Below are 19,415 nucleotides of genomic sequence, written 5' to 3'. Positions count from 1 at the left end.
TTTTTTTTCATTAGGGAAAACTTTTTTTTTTTTTTTTAATCAAAATACCTTCACTTTCTACACTGTGTTCCGTTACATATTGTTGACTTATGTAATTTACTGAAAGGCTGGGAACTAGTAGGCTTAGCTACTTTTATGCTCTGCAGTCTCCCTACCTTAGTCCTTTTCTAGAATGATTTCTAAAAGGAGGATAAAATAACTCACTGCTGCTTATTAGTTGTCAGTGTTTCTGCTTGAGAACAATTACTTATTCTCATATGTGTTTTGTTCACTGACAGGTCATGAAAGTCCTTCTGGAAGTCGTTGTGTGATTTCAGAGTTTATACGACCCCTTCAAATATCTGGAGACAAACCAGAACAATTGTCTGTCAAACCTACATTCCTGTCAAAGTCAAGATCTGGTACCCCAAGATGCAGATTTGATTCAGACGTGAGTCTTTTTAAATTTCTTACTGAAAATATATATTATGGGGCCAAGACTTCTCTTATCCAGAGGACTGATGCAGGTTGATCCACCTGCTTTCAGAAAGTCCAGACATGAACATTTTCATTTTCTGAGACAACTTGGGAACATGACCAGTGGGAATTTAACTGATACTTTCAAAGCAGTCTGGGCTGATATCCTAGTTACACTGTAAAAAAAATGGGTGTGCGAGAACCCCACGCTTCTATGAAAACCTTAGCCTTCAGTGATGCATTCAGAGTGTTGTACTGCTTTTGTTCATAAAAGGTGTAAGTCAGCATTTCTGTGGCTGTTTTGGTGTGTGTCTGTTATGTGGTTTTATTATTATTTTATCTATCAAAAGGTGTGATTTGATACAGCCTGGGAAAATGGAAGAGAAATTCCATGCAGTGCCCTGTCCAGGCAGTTATGCTCTGACAGGGAAGGAACTTATGCTGTAGGCCTTGGCCTTTGCCTGGTTTTCATGGTGTGTGAAACTTCTCACTGCAGCTCAGCTTGTACCACCTGCTAATGGCAGTTTCCTGCACACTCTCCTGAACTGATATGGAGCCTGTAACCTGGAAGTGAAAGCTGCAGGATGTTGGCACTGAACTCTTCCACCATTCAGCTTCACAGCTTGTGTTTAATTGCACTTTGGAAAGGTTCAGTTCCTCCTTTCTTAGAAAGGTTTTCTGGTTTTCAGTAGAATTGTAGTAGAAAGCAGATGGGAAGTTCAGAAGAGCTTTACAAAAGTCACATAGCAAGTTGGTTGATGATATTTAGGACAAATGTTAAATATAAGGAGGAATAGGACACATTTTGAAAACTTCATAGAGGGTATTATTTTTTATTAAATACTGCAAGCCTGTTTTATATATGCATCAGGAAATGATCTTCAGATTTTACACCTCACCTTACAGTCCTGAATCCCATTCTTAATTTTTAGAGAAGTAAATAAATTGTAATTGTGTGCATATTTTCAATTTTACATCCATTGCTACAGAACCTGTGAAAGTTGATAGAATCAAAATGTTTTTAAATGTATCACTAGCCTGAGTATGATGTAGGATATTCAGCAAAATATTAGATTTCTGTATAGTAGGAATTCCGTTGGCATATCTAATGATTATCCAAAAATAAATATATATTTATATATAAATGCATATTTATGTAGCAGCATTACTGCAAAGTGGGAACATTCACTGCTTTTTGAAGAGGTCACAGAAAAAGCATCCCAAAGTAGTCAAACCAGAAAAAGTAGCTTAGCAGCGAGACTTAGGGAAGCAGAACTAACAGCAAGGAACAGAAGAAGAGCATGTCAGAATTAATTCCCTTTTTCTATTATTTTTTAGTTACCTCTCACTGAGAATGCCAAGCCCTCTTTTGCAGAATTGTTCGTTGAGTGCCTTCTAGAGTGTAATTACGTGATACATACATTATGTAAGCTCACAGGAATTAAGTTCCATTGGTTTTTAGAGGTATCCAGACCCAGGGGGAGAGTGTATGAATAAAATCTAAAACCAGAGCATAATGCTGTGAAATCTGAAATAAGATTAAAAAAAAAATGCTGCAAAAATGTATCTGCAACTTCCCTGATTGTTACTAGTAACAGAATCTTCTAGGATAAGCATTATTGGCGTAGTTATGAGCTTTGTGACATGCCCATAAAAAGGCATCAGGTTGACAACCCTTGAAAATTTGCCTGCATCTCCAAATACTACACTGGGGAGAATACCTGTTAGCTGACTATTACCGTCCTCCTCGCTGGAAGTGGAGTGTCAGCGGAGTAGTGTGTGTTGTGCTAACCCACCTCCTTGGAGTCAATTCAGAGGAAAAGTGACTTGACTCAGTATTTTTCTGGTCCACTTTTATTCCATACTTGGAACCAAGCAGGGACCAGTTTAGGCCTGAAAGTTGCTGCTCAATATTCACTCTTTCCAGATTGTAAAATTTTGGTCAATTTTTGGACAACTTATCTTACTTGATTCCACTGTTAAACCTAGTATTTCTACCTTAATTAAAGTTCTCTCAAGCTCAGCTAAAAAGTTCTTCATTTTTCCTAAAAGGGTTCACAACATACTGTAAAATAAGCAGAGGAAAGAAGTGTGTCTCTCACTTTAAGATCTCTACTGGGCTTGAAGCATAACAGAAAGCATTACTATTTTACTAGTGAGATACCTAGTGCAGAGCTACAATCGGTGGAGCCTCTGTTGATTCAGCATCACAATTTAACTCCATGTTTTGTAGACCACATTTGTAATGGAATAAATATGTAACTTTGCAGAACTGAGTTAGATATGATGGTAAACTCAGAGGAAATAATATATTGTTTCTTTCAGTTAGTGGAAAGGATAGAATTCAAGAAGTGCTGCTGCTGTGGATTGGATTGACAAGGGAGTATGTTTTATGTGACACTCATTGTTTCCAAGTGTTTGGAAGTGGACATTCGCACCAGCTCAAAACTCAGCATTTGTCTTAAGTACTTAGTCGCTGGTATCAGGTTTATACTATTGTTTTCTGATTTAAAAAATCAAGGTATTCCTCTAGGTTGTCTGTGTGATCATACAGCTGTACTATGCCCAGAAGCACTAGGCATACCACTTACACTAGGTCATCTTGGAGTAACTGAGTTTACTATGCTTTAAGGAAGACTTTACTGAAAGCTTAGTCAGGAGGGAGAGGTGGTCAGTGAGACTGGTATGCTTAAGTCATGACTATTTCTTTAGTCAGCAGCATGAAAGGGATTGGTGTGGTCAATACCACCTGTCCTTCAGCCATCTCCACTGCCCAGATGACCAAGTACTTTGTCAGTTTTGCAAGCTTTTGAGGAAGACCAACATCCAGTCTCGGACAGGTGATCTAAATCTCTAGCAAGCTGTCAAGGAATTAGCTCAGTTTCTTTGTCCTGTTAGACTCTGAATTGCAGTTCCTTTTTAGCCTAAGCTCTTCTTAGTAAAATCAACCAGTTCTGTTCCATGTGAAAATTCAATAATAAAAAAAAAAAAAGTTGTGTGTACATTGTCTGATTTATATCACCTGTCAGGAGAACAGTGTATACATACTTTTGAAATCACATTTTTTTTTTTTTTTTCTTTCTCTACAGATGGATAATGATCAGAATTCCAATACCTCAAAGCAGAGATATTCTGGGAAAGTCCATCTTTGCATTGCACGTTATAGGTAAAACCCCAGCTCATTATGTGTATAATATGTATTTGTAATATTCAACATTTAGTTTTGCTTCACTTTTATTCGTGCACTGAATTACTACCTGGAACCAATGTTACAGAAAGCAGACCTCTTTCCTGTTTGCACTGGCTGCAAAATAGTGCCATTTCCATGTGCTGTAATTGTCGAAGAAAGTTTAAGCTGTTTTACCAACCACTGTACTGCTAGCCTTCAATGTCTAAATGAGATGAGAATGTGCAGTCCTTTACTCCTACTTTATAGAGAATGTCTCAACCTGTTGTTATAAAGTCCTTTTTCATCAATGCAAGAAAGAGTTAAAAGTTCCTCACATCTTTGCTTTGCACACTAAAATTTCAGATACAGAGTACTGTCAAGATAAAAATCTCTGCGACAAACAATTTCTTTCAGGATGGATATGTATTTCAATACTTTGTAAGAAGGTTTTGTCTATGAGTAGCTTGTTTTAGCTGTAACTCCTTTCTTTTGTCTTTAACTTGTCTCTGTTGAAGTTACTAAACTTGTCATAAAGAACTGCCATATAAAACAAACAGAATATGGGGACTAGAAAAGACCCCCACAGCTGAGTTTGATTTAATTCACTTTAAAAAATAAGGAAGATTTTGCCCAGTATTTTCAAAGAGACCCAAGTGAACAATGTGTAAGTAAATTCTACAGAAAAGGATGTGGTTTTAAGTGAATAGGTTGCATTTCATGGCAGCCTCTTGGTGATAGTTACAGTTCACAACAAGGTGACCTAGACTCAAATCAGAATACATGTTTCAGAAGGGAAGTAGAAAGATTGAACTGAGGAATTACCTTCCTGTGCAGCCTTAGAACTGTGCACCTTTTTCTGATTAGTACTCAGTTGTGTGGGGGTTGTAAGTGAACAAATGTGTTTTCCATCCATACTCCACTTGCAGTTACAACCCTTTTGATGGCCCAAATGAAAATCCAGAGGCAGAGCTACCCCTCACGGCAGGGAAGTACCTTTATGTGTATGGAGATATGGATGAAGATGGCTTTTATGAAGGTATTTATTTTTTTTAACCTGTGAATTCATGCTAATTGATGCAGATTCAAATCAGTTCATCTGTCAAACATGCTCCCAATTCTTTCCTTCATCTACCACCAAATAATTTTCTAAAATTACCCCTGTCATCATGTTAATTAACAGAGTTTCTGCACCAGCAAAGCTGCTCCTTACAGGCAAAGCTAATTGTGAGATATTTTATATTGTCAGCTTTTCCCACTGGCAAGATTTAAGTTGACAAGAAAGCTTACTGGCAGTTCTGATTTTTTCCTTACTGAGCCTTTACATTCTCAAACTGTGAATGGTTTTTGTGTAGTTTTCACTTATATCTTCTTCCTTATCTTGTCCACTTGCAAGGCATTGACATGCAAAAGGAATTTTAATTGCATTGTTCTTTCTCATCAGGGGAACTTCTAGATGGACAAAGAGGACTAGTCCCTTCAAATTTTGTGGATTTTGTTCAAGACAATGAGACCCGGTTATCAAGCACATTAAGCAGTGAACAAGATCAGAATTTTATCAACCATTCAGGTCCTACTTTGGAAGGAGATCTCTTGGAGATAAGTCCACCAAGTCATGTAGACTCTAGTGTAATCAGCAATGGTGCAGGGACTCTGGATGTGAACATTGATGAAATTGGAGAAGACATTGTGCCTTATCCTAGAAAAATCACCCTTATTAAACAACTAGCCAAAAGTGTCATTGTGGGCTGGGAGCCACCAGTAGTGCCACCCGGATGGGGAACCATTAGCAGCTACAATGTTCTGGTTGACAAAGAAGTACGGATGAACATAGCCTTGGGAAGTAGAACAAAAGCTCTTATAGAAAAGCTTAACATTTCTACTTGTACATACCGAATATCAATTCAGAGCATTACAAACAAGGGTAACTCAGATGAACTGCAGTGCACTTTGTTAGTTGGGAAGGACGTCGTAGTAGCCCCTTCTAATCTTAAAGTGGACAATATAACCCAGATTTCTGCTGAGCTGTCCTGGCTCCCTACAAATAGTAATTACAGTCATGTGATCTTTCTTAATGAAGAAGAATTTGACATTGTCAAGGCTGCTAGCTACAAGTACCAATTTTTTAATTTGAAGCCCAATATGGCCTACAAGGTGAAGGTCATGGCCAAGCCCCATCAGATGCCCTGGCAGCTTCCCTTGGAACAACGAGAAAAAAAGGAAGCCTTTGTGGAATTTTCTACATTGCCAGCAGGTTTGATATTTTTCTCCCTACCCCAAAACTCTCCAGTTAAGTTTCTCTGAAAATACTAGATAAATTAATCTAACCTTTAGGTTGATGCTGAAATCCCTGTCACTTTCATGAGCAGACTGAGGGTTGTTAGATTGCTTTATGGTATTTAAAATTAATTCCTGTCCTACATTATTCTCCTCTTTGTTCCTCAGTAAGGACTGAAGTATTTTGGGGAGATAAACTAGGGAAATCCATGCTTATCATCATCACAGATGACACACTAAATGTTTTATCAGATTAGTCTCCATTTGTATTAAATTTGTCGAGTTAGAGTTTTTCTGGTAGTAATTTATTTTTGTTGCTGTGAACAACACTGGGGAAAAAAGTTACTACTTTGGACATGTTATTTGTAAGTTACTTGTGTGTCTTAAAGAGCTTTTTACAAGGATGATCCAGCCCTTTTCTGTAATGGAAAACAACACAGACATCTTAGAGGATCATGCAGTCATTTAGGGAATGTAAACACATTTTGGTTGCGAAGTTGTAATCACATTGTAAAATGTACATTTGTAAAGATAACAAATTGGTTGTGTTTTGGCAAGTCTTGAGTTTTTTTCCCACCTTGCTTTTACATTAGGAATATTGGTAAGTTATCAGTCATTTCCCAGTATTTAAGAACAGTGAAATGCTGAAAACTAGAGCAGAAATAATGTAGTGCATTTAAAGGATAATCTCATAATTTGGGGGGGGGGGGGGGGGGAGTGGCACTACCTGAAAAATTTGAACATCCCTGCTTATAGATCCGTCTAACCAAGGTCATCTAGTCAAGGACAAGTAGAAGATTCCTTTTATATTCAGAGTTTCAGAGCACCAAATGCCTCTGAAGCCGGGACAGTCAAGTACACGTGACTCCTGGCAAGTGAAATTTCAATAGCATGTACTGTGCTATGGCTTAATTGACTTCCTGCTGGGATTTGATTCTGGCAAAGGGGCAGGAAATAGTTCTGGTCTCTTCCTTGGTTTGCATGACATACATGTAAGGAGACATGCAGGACAGTAATGCTGCTTGAGTAGAGAGGGGGTTAAGCCTGTATGTCTACAGGTTTTGATGCTGTAGATTTATAGTTTCAGTAAAAATGCCCTCAGCTCACGCATTTACTTGTTTGTCTTAAATTATTTCAGTGAGATAAGTAGTAGTGCTATTATAGCATCTGCTAGGAGTGGGGAGCATTTTAAACTTTGTGTATGTTCTGTGGGAGTCAGACTGCCTAGAATGTGGCTTGAACTTACTCAGATACGTTGACTGTTATTTGGGAAAGCTCTTTCAAGTGAGGATTTTTCAAGCTGAACACTTAACATGCTGTATCTCCCCCTAGTTGCTGAAGTATGCTAAAGCAATAAATGGGCTGTTCTCTATTGAGGAGCTAAAGTGCAGCAAAGCCTCTGCTTTTAGATCCAGAGATCCCAGAATCTTCCCTGGCACTACATTTCAAAGAGAGCATTTTTACGAAAGTATGTCAACTTTCCAGTGTTATATAGAAAAATAAAATAGCAACTGTTGAAGTGATTAGAAGCTGATGCTTCTGTTTCAAAAGTCATTGGAAACAAAGGGAAAAGGATGCCCACGAAGTCAAGAGTCAAGAATGGGAGTTACCGCCATAGTGTGGCATGTTTTTGTCTTGCAAATATTGCTGGCTTTAAGAAATCACGTCTCTTCTTCCAAACTACAGTTAAAAGAATAATAATACAGAAAGTGTCTTTAATGTGACTAATAGTGTTTTTTCTCTCAGACTAGATTATTTTCCCACCTTAAATGCCTTTAGTTGATATACATTGTAAGGGACATGTTTCAAAGGTTATTTTAAGAGTATGCTGAGAGAACAATGGAGATATTCTGTATGAAGTGAATCTGTTGTTACTATGTTTCTCTAGAAGCTGCATGCGGGTGAGTGATGTCCCATAAAGCTTTAGTTGTGAATGTCAGGTTTAGCAGACAGTGCAGCATGAACTGCAGCATAACTGGTCACAGGCAGCTGCTAAAGTTTGTACTGACATTTTTCTAAGGGCTTCAGAAATTTTTACAAATTAATACATAGGCTTGCTTTACTTGAAGCTGAGAAGCTCTGCTCTTTCCTAGTTTATTCAGTGATATCCTTATGGAAAAGGATACCTCTGACCACTTACAGCAAAAAGGGAGTGGGGACCAGTGACTATTTAAAATTGTCACACTGTATCAGTCTCAGGAGTTTGTTAGGAATACATTAATCAAAAATTAACATGAGATAACGGCTCTCATTTCAAAGCTAGAGAGAGCAGCTGCATAAAAGGTACAGGACAATTAGAGGTTGTGTTTTCATTTTTCTCTTTGCATAGATATATCATGTTTTACACGATTTATACTTTAAAACCCATTGCTTCCTATCAGACCAAAGCTGTGACAGCTCTTTAGTTGCTGAGCCGTTGAACTCCTCTTCTTGGTACATCAAAGCATTAGAATTGCTTAAGTTAAAACAGAAGTCATTCTCTTCTGGGTGCTCTGGTCTAACAATAGACAGAAGTATTGACAGGGTCGGGACCAATGGGACTGTTACGGGTTTTGAGCTAATTTATGTAATAAATTCATGAAGACCAAACTGTAACAGAATTCTGAAACAAACGTTTATGTTTATAACAAGACCATCAAAAGCTATGAGGAGTCATTTCCCATTGATTGATGGGGAGAAATAGAAACCATACTAAGCATTGCACATTACAGTTTATTAAAGCTCTCTCTGCTACAGCCTGTGAGGGTTGAGATAGAGTCCATGGGGGTTGTTTGGTTTTGGGAGAATGGAAGGAAGGTGACTTCAAACTGCAGGAGCAGATTAGTAATATTGTCATTGCCAAGATACTGGACTAGGTCAGATGCATTCTTTCTTGTAAGCTGAGGAGCTTTGCTGGATTGGGAGTGCTAGCTGTCAATAAAATAGGATGGTCAGGGAAGTTGAAATTTAATCCTAAATCAAAATCTGCATCTTGGCCAAGAATAGTATTAGTCAGATTGCATACTTTGGCCTTGTAAGTTAGAAATACATTTTAGATGCAAGAGATGGTATTGGCAAAAATTTTATGTTGTGCCTCTACTGTCCTGAACATGACCATAATTTTATTTCCATGCTCACTAGAGGATGAAATTCAGTGACAGCAAACTACTGAAATGCACGGACAATTTGCCAGCATATCTGGAAGCTGAGGCTTCTGTGATATTTACACTTGTATCATGATCTATTTTGTAGCAACGTGTGCACAGAGTTGAAATATTTTTGTACCTTTTTTGGTAGATGAACAGAAATAGGTTGTGCTTAGGTCACTAGCAAAAGCAAACTCACAGCCACCAAGGTTTGTATTTTCCTGGCCATTACTCAGAGATGGCTACAGCTGAATGCTGCTTCTGAAATATTTTAGCATGAAACACTTCTGAGGGTTTGACTGTTTAAATCCACACAACAGGATGCCTGAAATACTCATGATCTAATAATGTCTATGATATTTTTACTTTGACTTTCTATCCAAAGAAGAGCTATTTATAGTAGGGTAATAATGTCATTTAATTAAGCATGTATTTGGTGTGCTATTACACTGACATACTGTAAATGCCTTAAAAGGTTAGTTGGCAAATTTTTTTGTTTAGTGCAAAGAAAAGACCAGTTGTCTTTTAAACCAGTGTGCTACTGTTTGAAAAGGTTAAGGTTTCACCTTGCAGTCCACATTGCACCTTAGTGTCAGTGTGCTTCTGGCCCATAAATCATGACTTGGAGCCACTGATCATCCAGAGAGACAAAATTTGAAAGTGATTTCTGAGTATGTAGTGTACATTTGATGCAGAGATACATACCAAAACGTCACTTGCTGTCAGCTGCAGCAGTTTTACACTAACAGTGCCACTCCTAGGCCTTTTTCTCCCTGCATTTTTCTGTTAACATCTTCTGCATTCAGAGTAAGTAGAGTTATGCAGTCTGGAGGGATAAAAATGGGTCCAGAGCAAGTTGCAAGTATAGACCATCTTGCAAAGAAATATGGCTTAGATAATGGCTGTAAGCTGAGGGTCAGTTCTTGGTGCTGTGACCTGCTGAGCCTGTGCTTCTGTTTTTACTTAATAACTGCAATAAGGATTTTTTGTCTTTAAAAAGAAAAGAAAAAAGAAAAAACACGCACCAAAGTGCTTTGAGATCTGTAGTTTCCAACTTGCAGGTATATCAGTTGATGTACACACTTCTGATCTGAGGCTCAACAGTGACCAGTCTTGTCTTTCTTAGGTCCTCCAGCTCCACCTCAAGATGTTACTGTACGGGCTGGGTCTACCCCAGCAACCATACAGGTGTCCTGGAAACCACCAACTCTGACAGCAACAGGGACCTCCCATGGCGCCAATGTCACAGGCTATGGTGTTTATGTGAAAGGTCAACGGGTGAGTTCTCCTCTAGCGTTAATGTAACCATCTAAATTAGGTGAATTTCAACAGACAGGTAAAGGCAACAATAAACATTTCGCAGCACTTGAATGTGTGCAAGGTTTTCTCAGTTTTCAGTAGAACCTGCTCTTTTGTTTGTTTATAAGGTGTTCTTGAGCTACCTTTCTATAAGCACTTAAGCTTTTGGACAAATGGAATGATAAGGATGAAAGACAACTGGTGCTAATTGGTGTGGAACCCTAATGTGGGCTCTTGCAGCCCACTGTGTTGACAATAATTCACTCCATGTTCGGATTTCAAAGGTTGAACTTTAGTGGGGTTGAGGGGTGGGAAATAGATGTCTTCATGCTTATAAGTTGTTTGTGTACTCAGGTGGCGGAGGTGGTCTTCCCAACAGCAGAGAACACAATGGTGGAGCTAATGAGTCTAAGGAGTCTGGAAGCAAAGGAAGTTACAGTTCGAACGCTCTCTGCACAAGGGGAATCAGTGGACTCTTCTGTTGCTGCCATTCCATGTGACCTACTGGTGCCTCCAACCCCTCACCCCAGAACTGCTCCCAAATCTAAGCCATTAGCAAGTGCCGGAGCCCCAGAAACCAAAGAAGAACATTTAGGTCCGCATTTAAAAATGAATGAGTCATGGGAGCAGACTCGTTCAGTATCCCCTGTTCATGTACACACGCTTGAGCCACCTGCTCCTAACTTTCACAGCCCACTTCAGGGGAGGAGGTCTCCATCGCCTAACCGAATACTCCCTCAACCTCAAGGCACACCTGTCCCAAATACTGTTGCAAAAGCCATGGCAAGAGAAGCTGCACAACGAGTTGCAGAAAGCAGCAGGGTAAAGACAGACTTTTTCTTAAGGCTTCTTTGGGCTGGCTTTATTCATTGTGGCACTTTGCTTCAAGGATATTTTTTTTCATCGTATGCTTTAAGGAGCAGCTAATCGTTCTTAAATACCTGAAGATCCATAGTTTAAGAAGCAGCAGTGTGGTAAAATTCTGTGCCATTTTCCACAAATATGCTTGTAACCATAAAGAGCATTGATCAGCCTTTGATTAGCATAGAAATCCTATAACATCACTAGAAATGTTGTCTCCAAAAATGCAGAGCCTTACTTCTGAAAAAAAAAAAAAAATAATATCAGTAATCATCAAAGTTTGTGCTTGGATCCTGCAGGAGTCAAAAGGGAGGCTTGTGCCTATATGAGAAGAGTCAACCAAGTACCTCAAGTACTTTGAAAGAGATCAAAACAAGAAATGACAGTGTAAAAATGGGTCCAGAAATAGGCAGACAGACAAAAAGTCTTGGGCAGACTTACTGTGAGAGCTAATCTTTTTGACAGTTTACACAATGAGGACAGAGTCTCATTTTGATAAGGGAATCTAACTAGTAGTCAGATAAGAAACTTGTTTGTGTTCTAAAACTGTCTGCTTTTTCAAAATAGCAAATAACAGTTTAGATGCACGTAAAGCACTATTTTGTATGCTGTCATGGATATACAGGCAATTTTACATACTTGCCCTTCAAGAGTGCCCGGTGCTACATCTTCCACAGATATTTACAACAGCTTTCACATAGCTGCCATGTAAAAGCTTTTCATTACAGCTCCTTTTGTAGTTGGTAGAAGCATTACTGCCCAAAAGAGACTCCCTTGTTTTGAGACCATTACGACCCATGGCTGCTGTAGGGACTCAGGTATTTGCAGTTAATTTAAATCCTGTATTTGAGGCACTTGGGTTAGTATAGCTGATGTGCATGCATCCTGACAACGTGCTCTGGTTTTCCTACCCCAGCATACAATGTTTAAATACTCTCAGTGCCCTGGGCAGTTACTTTCTCATCACAAGCTGCTCACAACTGGCTATTACTTGTTTTCAAGATCTGGTGTCACTTTTTTCGTACATTCTTTTGGTCCTTCATCTGGCAGAGTTGTTACGTCTGGTCTTTGGTCTCCCATCATATCTCCAAAATAACTCCATAAACTTTGGTAGTTCATACCTGTTTTAACAGCCCCAACTTATTGACTGCCCCTGTTTTGGGACAGAATGGAGCCAGAATAATTCTGGATCGATAAGGTCTGCTAAAAATATATATATGCATCTATAAATTTTTTCCCTTTGTTTATAAATAAAGCAAACTGGAATAAATGTAGTAGAGGGAGAAAAGGCAATTAGTTTCTTTGGTAATCTGTGGTGAAAGTTGATATAGCAACCATATAGGGAAAGAGAATCAAAATACTCAGGTTTTGAAAATTGCTGATTTAACATGTACTGAGCCATGTTTAATTAAGTTAATTTTTGTGATGCTTGAAATGTTTAATTCAGAGATCTAGACAGAAATTTACAGATGGATTCATTCTAAATCAAATTCTTCTAATATTTGTCATGGTTAGTCCCCAGTACTAGAAATTGTTCTCTTGCAGTAGGCTGCTGCAGAAGAAGCTATGTGTCATCTTCCTGCCCTTTGTCCAGCCTGTTAGATGGCTGATGGTTACTGTTGTGAGAGTAAGCAGCAGGGATCAGTAGCTGAGGGTAAGAGTCACCTCAGAGCAGAGGAAGAGCATGATGTCTCATTCTGTAGCTTTTTTTTTCTACTGAGGTTAAAAAATGCTGTAGTGGCTAGGTCATCCACTAACCATCTGCCAAGGAGAAAGTAGTGTCTTTGTTAGCAGCCTCTGAATGTAGAATACTGAGAATTTTGACCTAAGTGGTACTTAGGGAAGAAAACTAGGAGCTGAGTTGATGGTCACGTAAAAGCATATCATTGTTTATGAACAAGAGTAATATGACGAGCAAAAAATTCTTGATAAGTTAAAAAGTTACAGTCAGGGGAAACTAACATTGCTTTAAACCATGAGTATATTTAATGTTTTGTTCTTGTCTTATATTTGCTATTTCTTCCATTGGTTGCAGGAACAAGCCTGCTTCACAGTTTTCCATTTTTTGTTGCTTTTCTAGATGGAGAGGAGGAGTATTTTTAGCGAAAGGAGTAATGCAGCCCAGTATGCTAACTCAGATGATGAAGAAGATGGCTATGATTCTCCTAATGTCAAAAGAAGAGGGGCTTCAGTTGATGATTTCCTGAAAGGGTCAGAACTTGGAAAGCAAGTGAGTAGCCTGGTCTTGTTGTGTCAGGTGTCCAACATGAAACAAGTGTTTTATGAAGCTCAGCAGGTTATCAAGGTCACCATCTGATTATTGTAGCCATGTTGGTAAACTATACAGACAAGCAGCTGAATTGTGGGGAAGTAGGTGAATGTCCTGTTACTGGAGCGTAACACTGCCGAATGGGAACCGAATGCTTGGCTGTAGCTACACATCTTCGATATTTATCCCATGCAGCAGTCTTAAGCACTGGAAACTGAGAAAACTGAAGATGAAAAAATTGAAATGGAAAATGTGATTGGAATGTCGTGTTTGGGCTCTGGGCTTTTTCTATATGATGTCTTACTACTGCATGTGAAAACATGCTGTGAAAAAAGGGGAAGGGGGAAGGATTTTTGTGTTCCATAAAAGCCATAACCTGTAATTTTAATTAGCAGAAAACCAACACCATATATACTTGGCCTGCTGTAATTAACAGAAAGATGTCGCCAGAAGAATTTTGCACATCTGCACAGCTTTTGGTCTGATCCCACTGCAAACAAATGTAAAGTAATATACATCTCTCTTGAAAGTAATGTAACAAATTCTGGCAAAGAGGTATTTTCTGTCTTAGCGTGGTCAAATAATCTTGTTAGCCAAATATCTGACCTCCCATGTTGAAGAGTCCAAGCAATGGCATTCTTTCTCATACCAGTTCTGAGACTTTCTAAAATTTTAGTTTTGTTTGTTATAGAATTTCAAGCATTTATAAATGTATATACATTGCTCCAGATTTCCAGTGTTGTAATATTCATAATTGGTTCCATATTCACATACAGTGGTTCCCAATTTTAGAGTACAGGTAATCATGCTGGGCTTACAAAATGTGCTTGTGGGAGAGATGCATCTGTGCCTCTGTATACAAATAAAATTATTCTGGACACAGGGAGACCAAGATTTTCTAATAGGACCAGTCATCTTATTAAGAAGGTCCAGTGTAAAAAGTTTAGTGTTTATAAGAGACCATATATTGATTCTTCAAATATTCTACTGCAATCTGACAGTAGAACATAGACATACGTTTTCCTCCTTATCTTCCAAGTAGTTGGAAACTTACAGGAACTTGAAATATTTGGACTTGTTTAAAAAGACAATTAAGGTTTTATCCAATCTATTCCTACAGTGTTTAAGAGAATGAAAGCTTCAAATTCCATCAGCTAGCTACATCATATAATGATGGTAACATCCTGCAAGAATTAAATACTGATCACTTTTAAATTGCAATGTGATGTAACAAACAGCTGTGAAGAACAGATGATATGTGTGTTATCCTGGGGCTTTTACAATTTGGTTAGCAAGTCCACTGATGTATGAAGGACCTCTATAAATCAAGGGAATTTAGTCAAGACTGAAACTAGATTTGGTGCCGTGAATGCAAACATCGGTTTTTGTATCACCTATAGGATTAAGATTGGATTTCTTGAATTGGGAGCATAAATGGGCAAAAAACCTTGTATGATCTCTCCACTGGAGCAGAGCAGCAAGCCACATGATGTAATTTATATGCGGTTATTAGTCTGATATTCAAACATAGGAAATAATCTAGTCCTCATTGGTGTTATACAAGGATTTTCAGCTTTACAGTCAGTAAAGGTTTTTCTTTCTCACTCTGTCAATTAGCCTCACTATTGCCATGGTGAAGAGTACCATACAGAAAGCAGCAGAGGATCTGACTTATCTGATATTATGGAAGAAGATGAGGAAGAGCTGTACTCCGAAATGCAGCTGGAGGATGGGGGAAGGCGCAGAGTCAGTGTGACTTCACACAATGCACTTAAGGTAAATTTGCCTGCAGAGAAACCTTAGGAGTACCTCCATGTTTTGATTCTTCCTTTAAATCATTTCTTTTTGTCAATTAATGGATTTGCACACCATTGAAAATCACTGTTGTATAGACCTAGAACCAGGGTGAACACTGTTTATGATGTCAAGGCCACTTTAATACATTTATTCCTTTTTTTTTTTTTTTTTGCATTATTCTGTAATTCTGTAGCTCATCTTTTCACTAACTGACTCTTTTCCCGTATGTAATTTTTGAAGTTGCAATTTCTGTTCTATATCTGGGGACCTTTCCCATCTCGATATGACAATATACTACATGTGCTTCTAAGCAAGGAGATTCATGTAAGCATACATACATATAGAAGAAAAACAACTTAGTTTTTCCATGTCTGAGTAATTTGTCCCTTTTTCCAGTGCTGGTCCCATCTCTTCCACAGATTTTAAAGCATGCTTGTGAAAAAGGGAGTTGGGTCAGCTTTGTTTGATAAATAAGTTATCAGAAATCCTTGTGCTCTGATTATTAAGGAATCACCAGAGACAGCAGGAAATGCCTATCAGAAATATTGCTTTAACACTGCACAGAGATATTAATTGCAAAAGACAACTTTAGTATAACAATTAAGAGTATATGCGTAGAATGTTGAACCTACCTATTACAGAACATGTATTTCTGAGAGTATATTTGTACATGTAAATTGTATTTGCTTTTTATGTGTCTAGAAATTATGCTAAATTGTGTTTTTCTTAGAGAGCTGAATAACTTGAATGATAGGGAAACTCACAGGTTGATTTTTTTCTTCCAATATGCTGTTCTTTAAAAAAACAGTATTATTATTTTTCTCATGCATACAAGAATTTTAACCATTCTTGTAACTGTTTTTATGTACTATAAGTTCAATCCTTTTATTCTGATACTATCTGGAATGAGACAGGTACTTTTTCAAAAGAAACGATAATCGGGTTTTCTATTATTCTGCTAACATAAAGGTTGAAGCCAAAATCCTTCTGCATGCTGCTTCTGTCCCTTTCCTCTAGGAAAAAGTGAATTATGGCTAGACTGTTCATGTTCTTTCTGCATCAGAAAGTATTTTTACTTACTGGTTTTAAATTAATATTGCCAGTGTTGATATTTCAAAAGAAAGATCCAGACCCTTAATTGGTGTGGTAAATCATTTTATACTTGTTAAAGTCTGCAGGCATACTTCTCTTGATGCAGTAGTGTATAATGAAGGGTACAGTTGGTTGACTCATTCTGCAGAAGTAGCATTCAGTATATGAGTACTTCCTGGAGAAGGGACTCCTGGATGTCTGAGTCTATTTGGAGAATATGGCCCACCATGCTGATAAGTTTTCTGATATAAAATGCAGATCAGACTCTACTCCAGAAATGCTTGTTAATTTTCCCCTTTTGCTAGATCCAGTTTCACTTTGCAATATCAGTAATTAACAAAACAATGAAAAACATGCTTACTGAATTTTCCATAATGTAATCAGATTCCTTTTCCTCTTGTAATCTGAAAGTATGCCAACCATGGCCTTCCAGCTGTAATTGAGTATTCTCTCCTGAGTTAATACATGCCCCCAAGTAACAAGAAAACATTTTGCATGCAGATACATATTTGCTTTATTGGGAGATTATTATTCCCTCCAGTCGTTCCCTAAAACAAAGGCTGATGTGGGTGATCGAGTGAAGGTTCAACTCACTTACCTGTTCTGAGCATTCTGAAATGTGGGATATTTGAGCTCAAATCAAAACTATCCTTGTTCATATTTACTGACTTTTTTCTACTTTTATGGCAGCGTGTCTCAAAAGTTTTGTAAGTGTGATACACATTTTAAAAAGAATGAAAATAGGTGAAACAAAGTCATAAAGTAACTTAGTTCTTAATGCCTAGAAGGGGAAGATACCCAAACCCCAGTTAAGTTGAACATGCTCAGAGAGAGGAGTATTGCTGAAGTCTCCAAGATGATCCTGTCATCATTTATGGGTGCTGTTGTGTCCAGAGACCTGCCTGATCTGGGCAGTGAGTAAAGTACAAGGAGAGGTGATCTCCATGATGTAGAATCTATAAACCATGTCAGTCAAAACCAACACCTCCTGCATCATTATTCTTTTGTATCTTCTGAGTCCAACAAAGACTGCATAGGATTCTTTTGTCACACCAACAATTGTTTTGTGTAATTGTAATAGAAAAATTAAAAAATGTATCTATCATGTTCAGAATATTTGTTTTATCCAGGCTGGGATATTTTTTACCTACTTTTGGTATAAACAGAGACTTTTACTTCTGTTAACAGGCCAATGCTCAAATATTGGTTTTATCAAGCAGGTACAAGATTATGATGAGAGATTTGATGACAGTGCAGACCAAATGACATCAGAGAGCATCCTGCTTCTCAGGGTTCTTTCCATGGAAGCCAAGCTTTAAAAATGGTGCAGTTTAACTGTTTTACAGAGGAAGCTGGAACTCCTTTAATGGTGTCTGCAGAGTAGCTCTCCTCTGGCAGGAGATGAAGGAGTATTTGCTACATATAGGATGCTTTAACAGATGCAAAGCAAGAAAGCTTGCTAGAACAGAAATTTCATTTTCAGATACGGGTTCTAGTTACAAAGAAATACTAAATAGAAATTTGGCATGGGGCAAGGGACATACTAAGCATTAGTGCTGTGTTTTAGTGCCATTCTCATTTACCATGCTGGAACCTGTATGCAGCTTTTATTGCTTTGTTTTAAATGCATGGGTTTATTCTTGTTCAGAGCATCACTCAGTTGTTTGTACTGACCTCTCATGTTGTATCTGACACCCAGCAACTTCTTAATCATGTCCTTATTTTTCACAGATTCTCATTCAAAGCATGACATCCTTTTCACTAAATGAGCTGCATGTCTTATGTTTGCCATTTCTCTAAAACTAATTCTGTCTTTATTTTTCTTTTCTTCTCCCTTTTCCCTCCCATTTTATTTTTGTCACACACTATTTGTTCCCTGTCTGGTTTTTAACATTACATAATCTTAAGGAGTGCGATAAGAATAAGACCACTGAAGCCACTTTTTTGGAACAGCCTGACTTTTCACAGCAGATACATCACAGTAAAAAGCTTTTCAGTATTCCAGAAGTAGCTGAAGAGGATGGTGAATACTCTGAACTGCTGTACAAGCAGGGTTTAGGTATGCCCTATAAAAAGAATCCCACTATAGCTAGAGACTCTAGACCACCTAGGCCCTACAATCAAGACCAGCAGCACAACTTCTGGTACCCAGCCAAGCACAGAATTTCAGGCATGGAGGATTTTGCTGCAGACGACAAAGGATGTAAATATAGCCGATCCTTATCGAGAAGCCCAGACAGTGGACTAGACTGTGGAAGTGAAGAAGAAGAATCTCGTTTTAATTTCAGATATACTTGCGATTCAGTTTCTGCCAACGTTGCATCTAGCTGTTGTGCAGAGACTGCTAACTGTTCCTGTAGGAAAAGCATGAGGCCATTGCTTGCTCGCAGGAAAACTTTAACCAGACAAACCAGCATCGAAGAAGATTTTGGTGACCTGGCTCCTTCCTTTGTAGACCTCAGGAGTGAGCAGGTCAAGCCCAGTTATGAGAAAAAGTATGAGACTCAGAAATGTAGTAAAACAGATCATTTATCTAATGAAGATGTTCAGGGAGGCTGGAAGACCGACTTAAAAATGGCTGACTCTAGGGCAGCTGGTCTACTTGCAAAGCCATCCCACAGAGATGCAGAAGACTCTCTGGTGTGTGAAATAAATCTTCCTTCTAACATCTGCTTGCCAAATCAGTCTGTTTTCTTTAGTTCGTTCTTTTTTGTTCTTTCTTTCCCCCCCCCCCAAATTAATTTTTAGAGTCCATCGTTTGGACTTATCTGCTACATTTCCCCCTTTTTATTTTAATCTCCCCATTCATTTTTGTATCTTATTCTGCATTTTCCTTTACAGTCCTCTTTTGTATCATGCTGAAATCAGTTTAATTTGCTTTACGATGTTTTTCCCACAGAATAAATTACAATAATGGCTGCTTTTATTAAAGGACAACTGAATCTAAATTTTAATTAAGGGTTAGCTGAACTATAATTTTTCCAAAAGATTGTTTTTATTTATTTTGCCCATCTAAATGTTGCATTTTAAAAAAAGCTGCATTTTAAATGGAAAACTATTTCATCAATATTTT

At 38.1% G+C, this 19,415-nt stretch overlaps 1 protein-coding gene across 1 annotated transcript in view; it reads left to right on the top strand.

The window, feature by feature from the left end:
• Nucleotides 1-19,415, top strand: part of RIMBP2 (RIMS binding protein 2) — a 158,265-nt gene that overhangs the window by 117,901 nt on the left and 20,949 nt on the right. Inside the window, exons 11-19 of the mRNA XM_080404433.1 lie at nt 279-430; nt 3,546-3,622; nt 4,552-4,661; nt 5,067-5,876; nt 10,151-10,302; nt 10,678-11,145; nt 13,265-13,414; nt 15,071-15,229; nt 18,251-18,982. Coding sequence (XP_080260559.1) covers nt 279-430; nt 3,546-3,622; nt 4,552-4,661; nt 5,067-5,876; nt 10,151-10,302; nt 10,678-11,145; nt 13,265-13,414; nt 15,071-15,229; nt 18,251-18,982 — 2,810 coding nt within the window. The remainder of the gene's footprint in view (nt 1-278; nt 431-3,545; nt 3,623-4,551; nt 4,662-5,066; nt 5,877-10,150; nt 10,303-10,677; nt 11,146-13,264; nt 13,415-15,070; nt 15,230-18,250; nt 18,983-19,415) is intronic.

This window comes from Falco punctatus, assembly GCF_963210335.1.
Source record: "Falco punctatus genome assembly, chromosome: 1".
NCBI classification, from domain to species: Eukaryota; Metazoa; Chordata; class Aves; order Falconiformes; family Falconidae; genus Falco; species Falco punctatus.
This window is presented reverse-complemented; position numbering and strand designations above follow the sequence as displayed.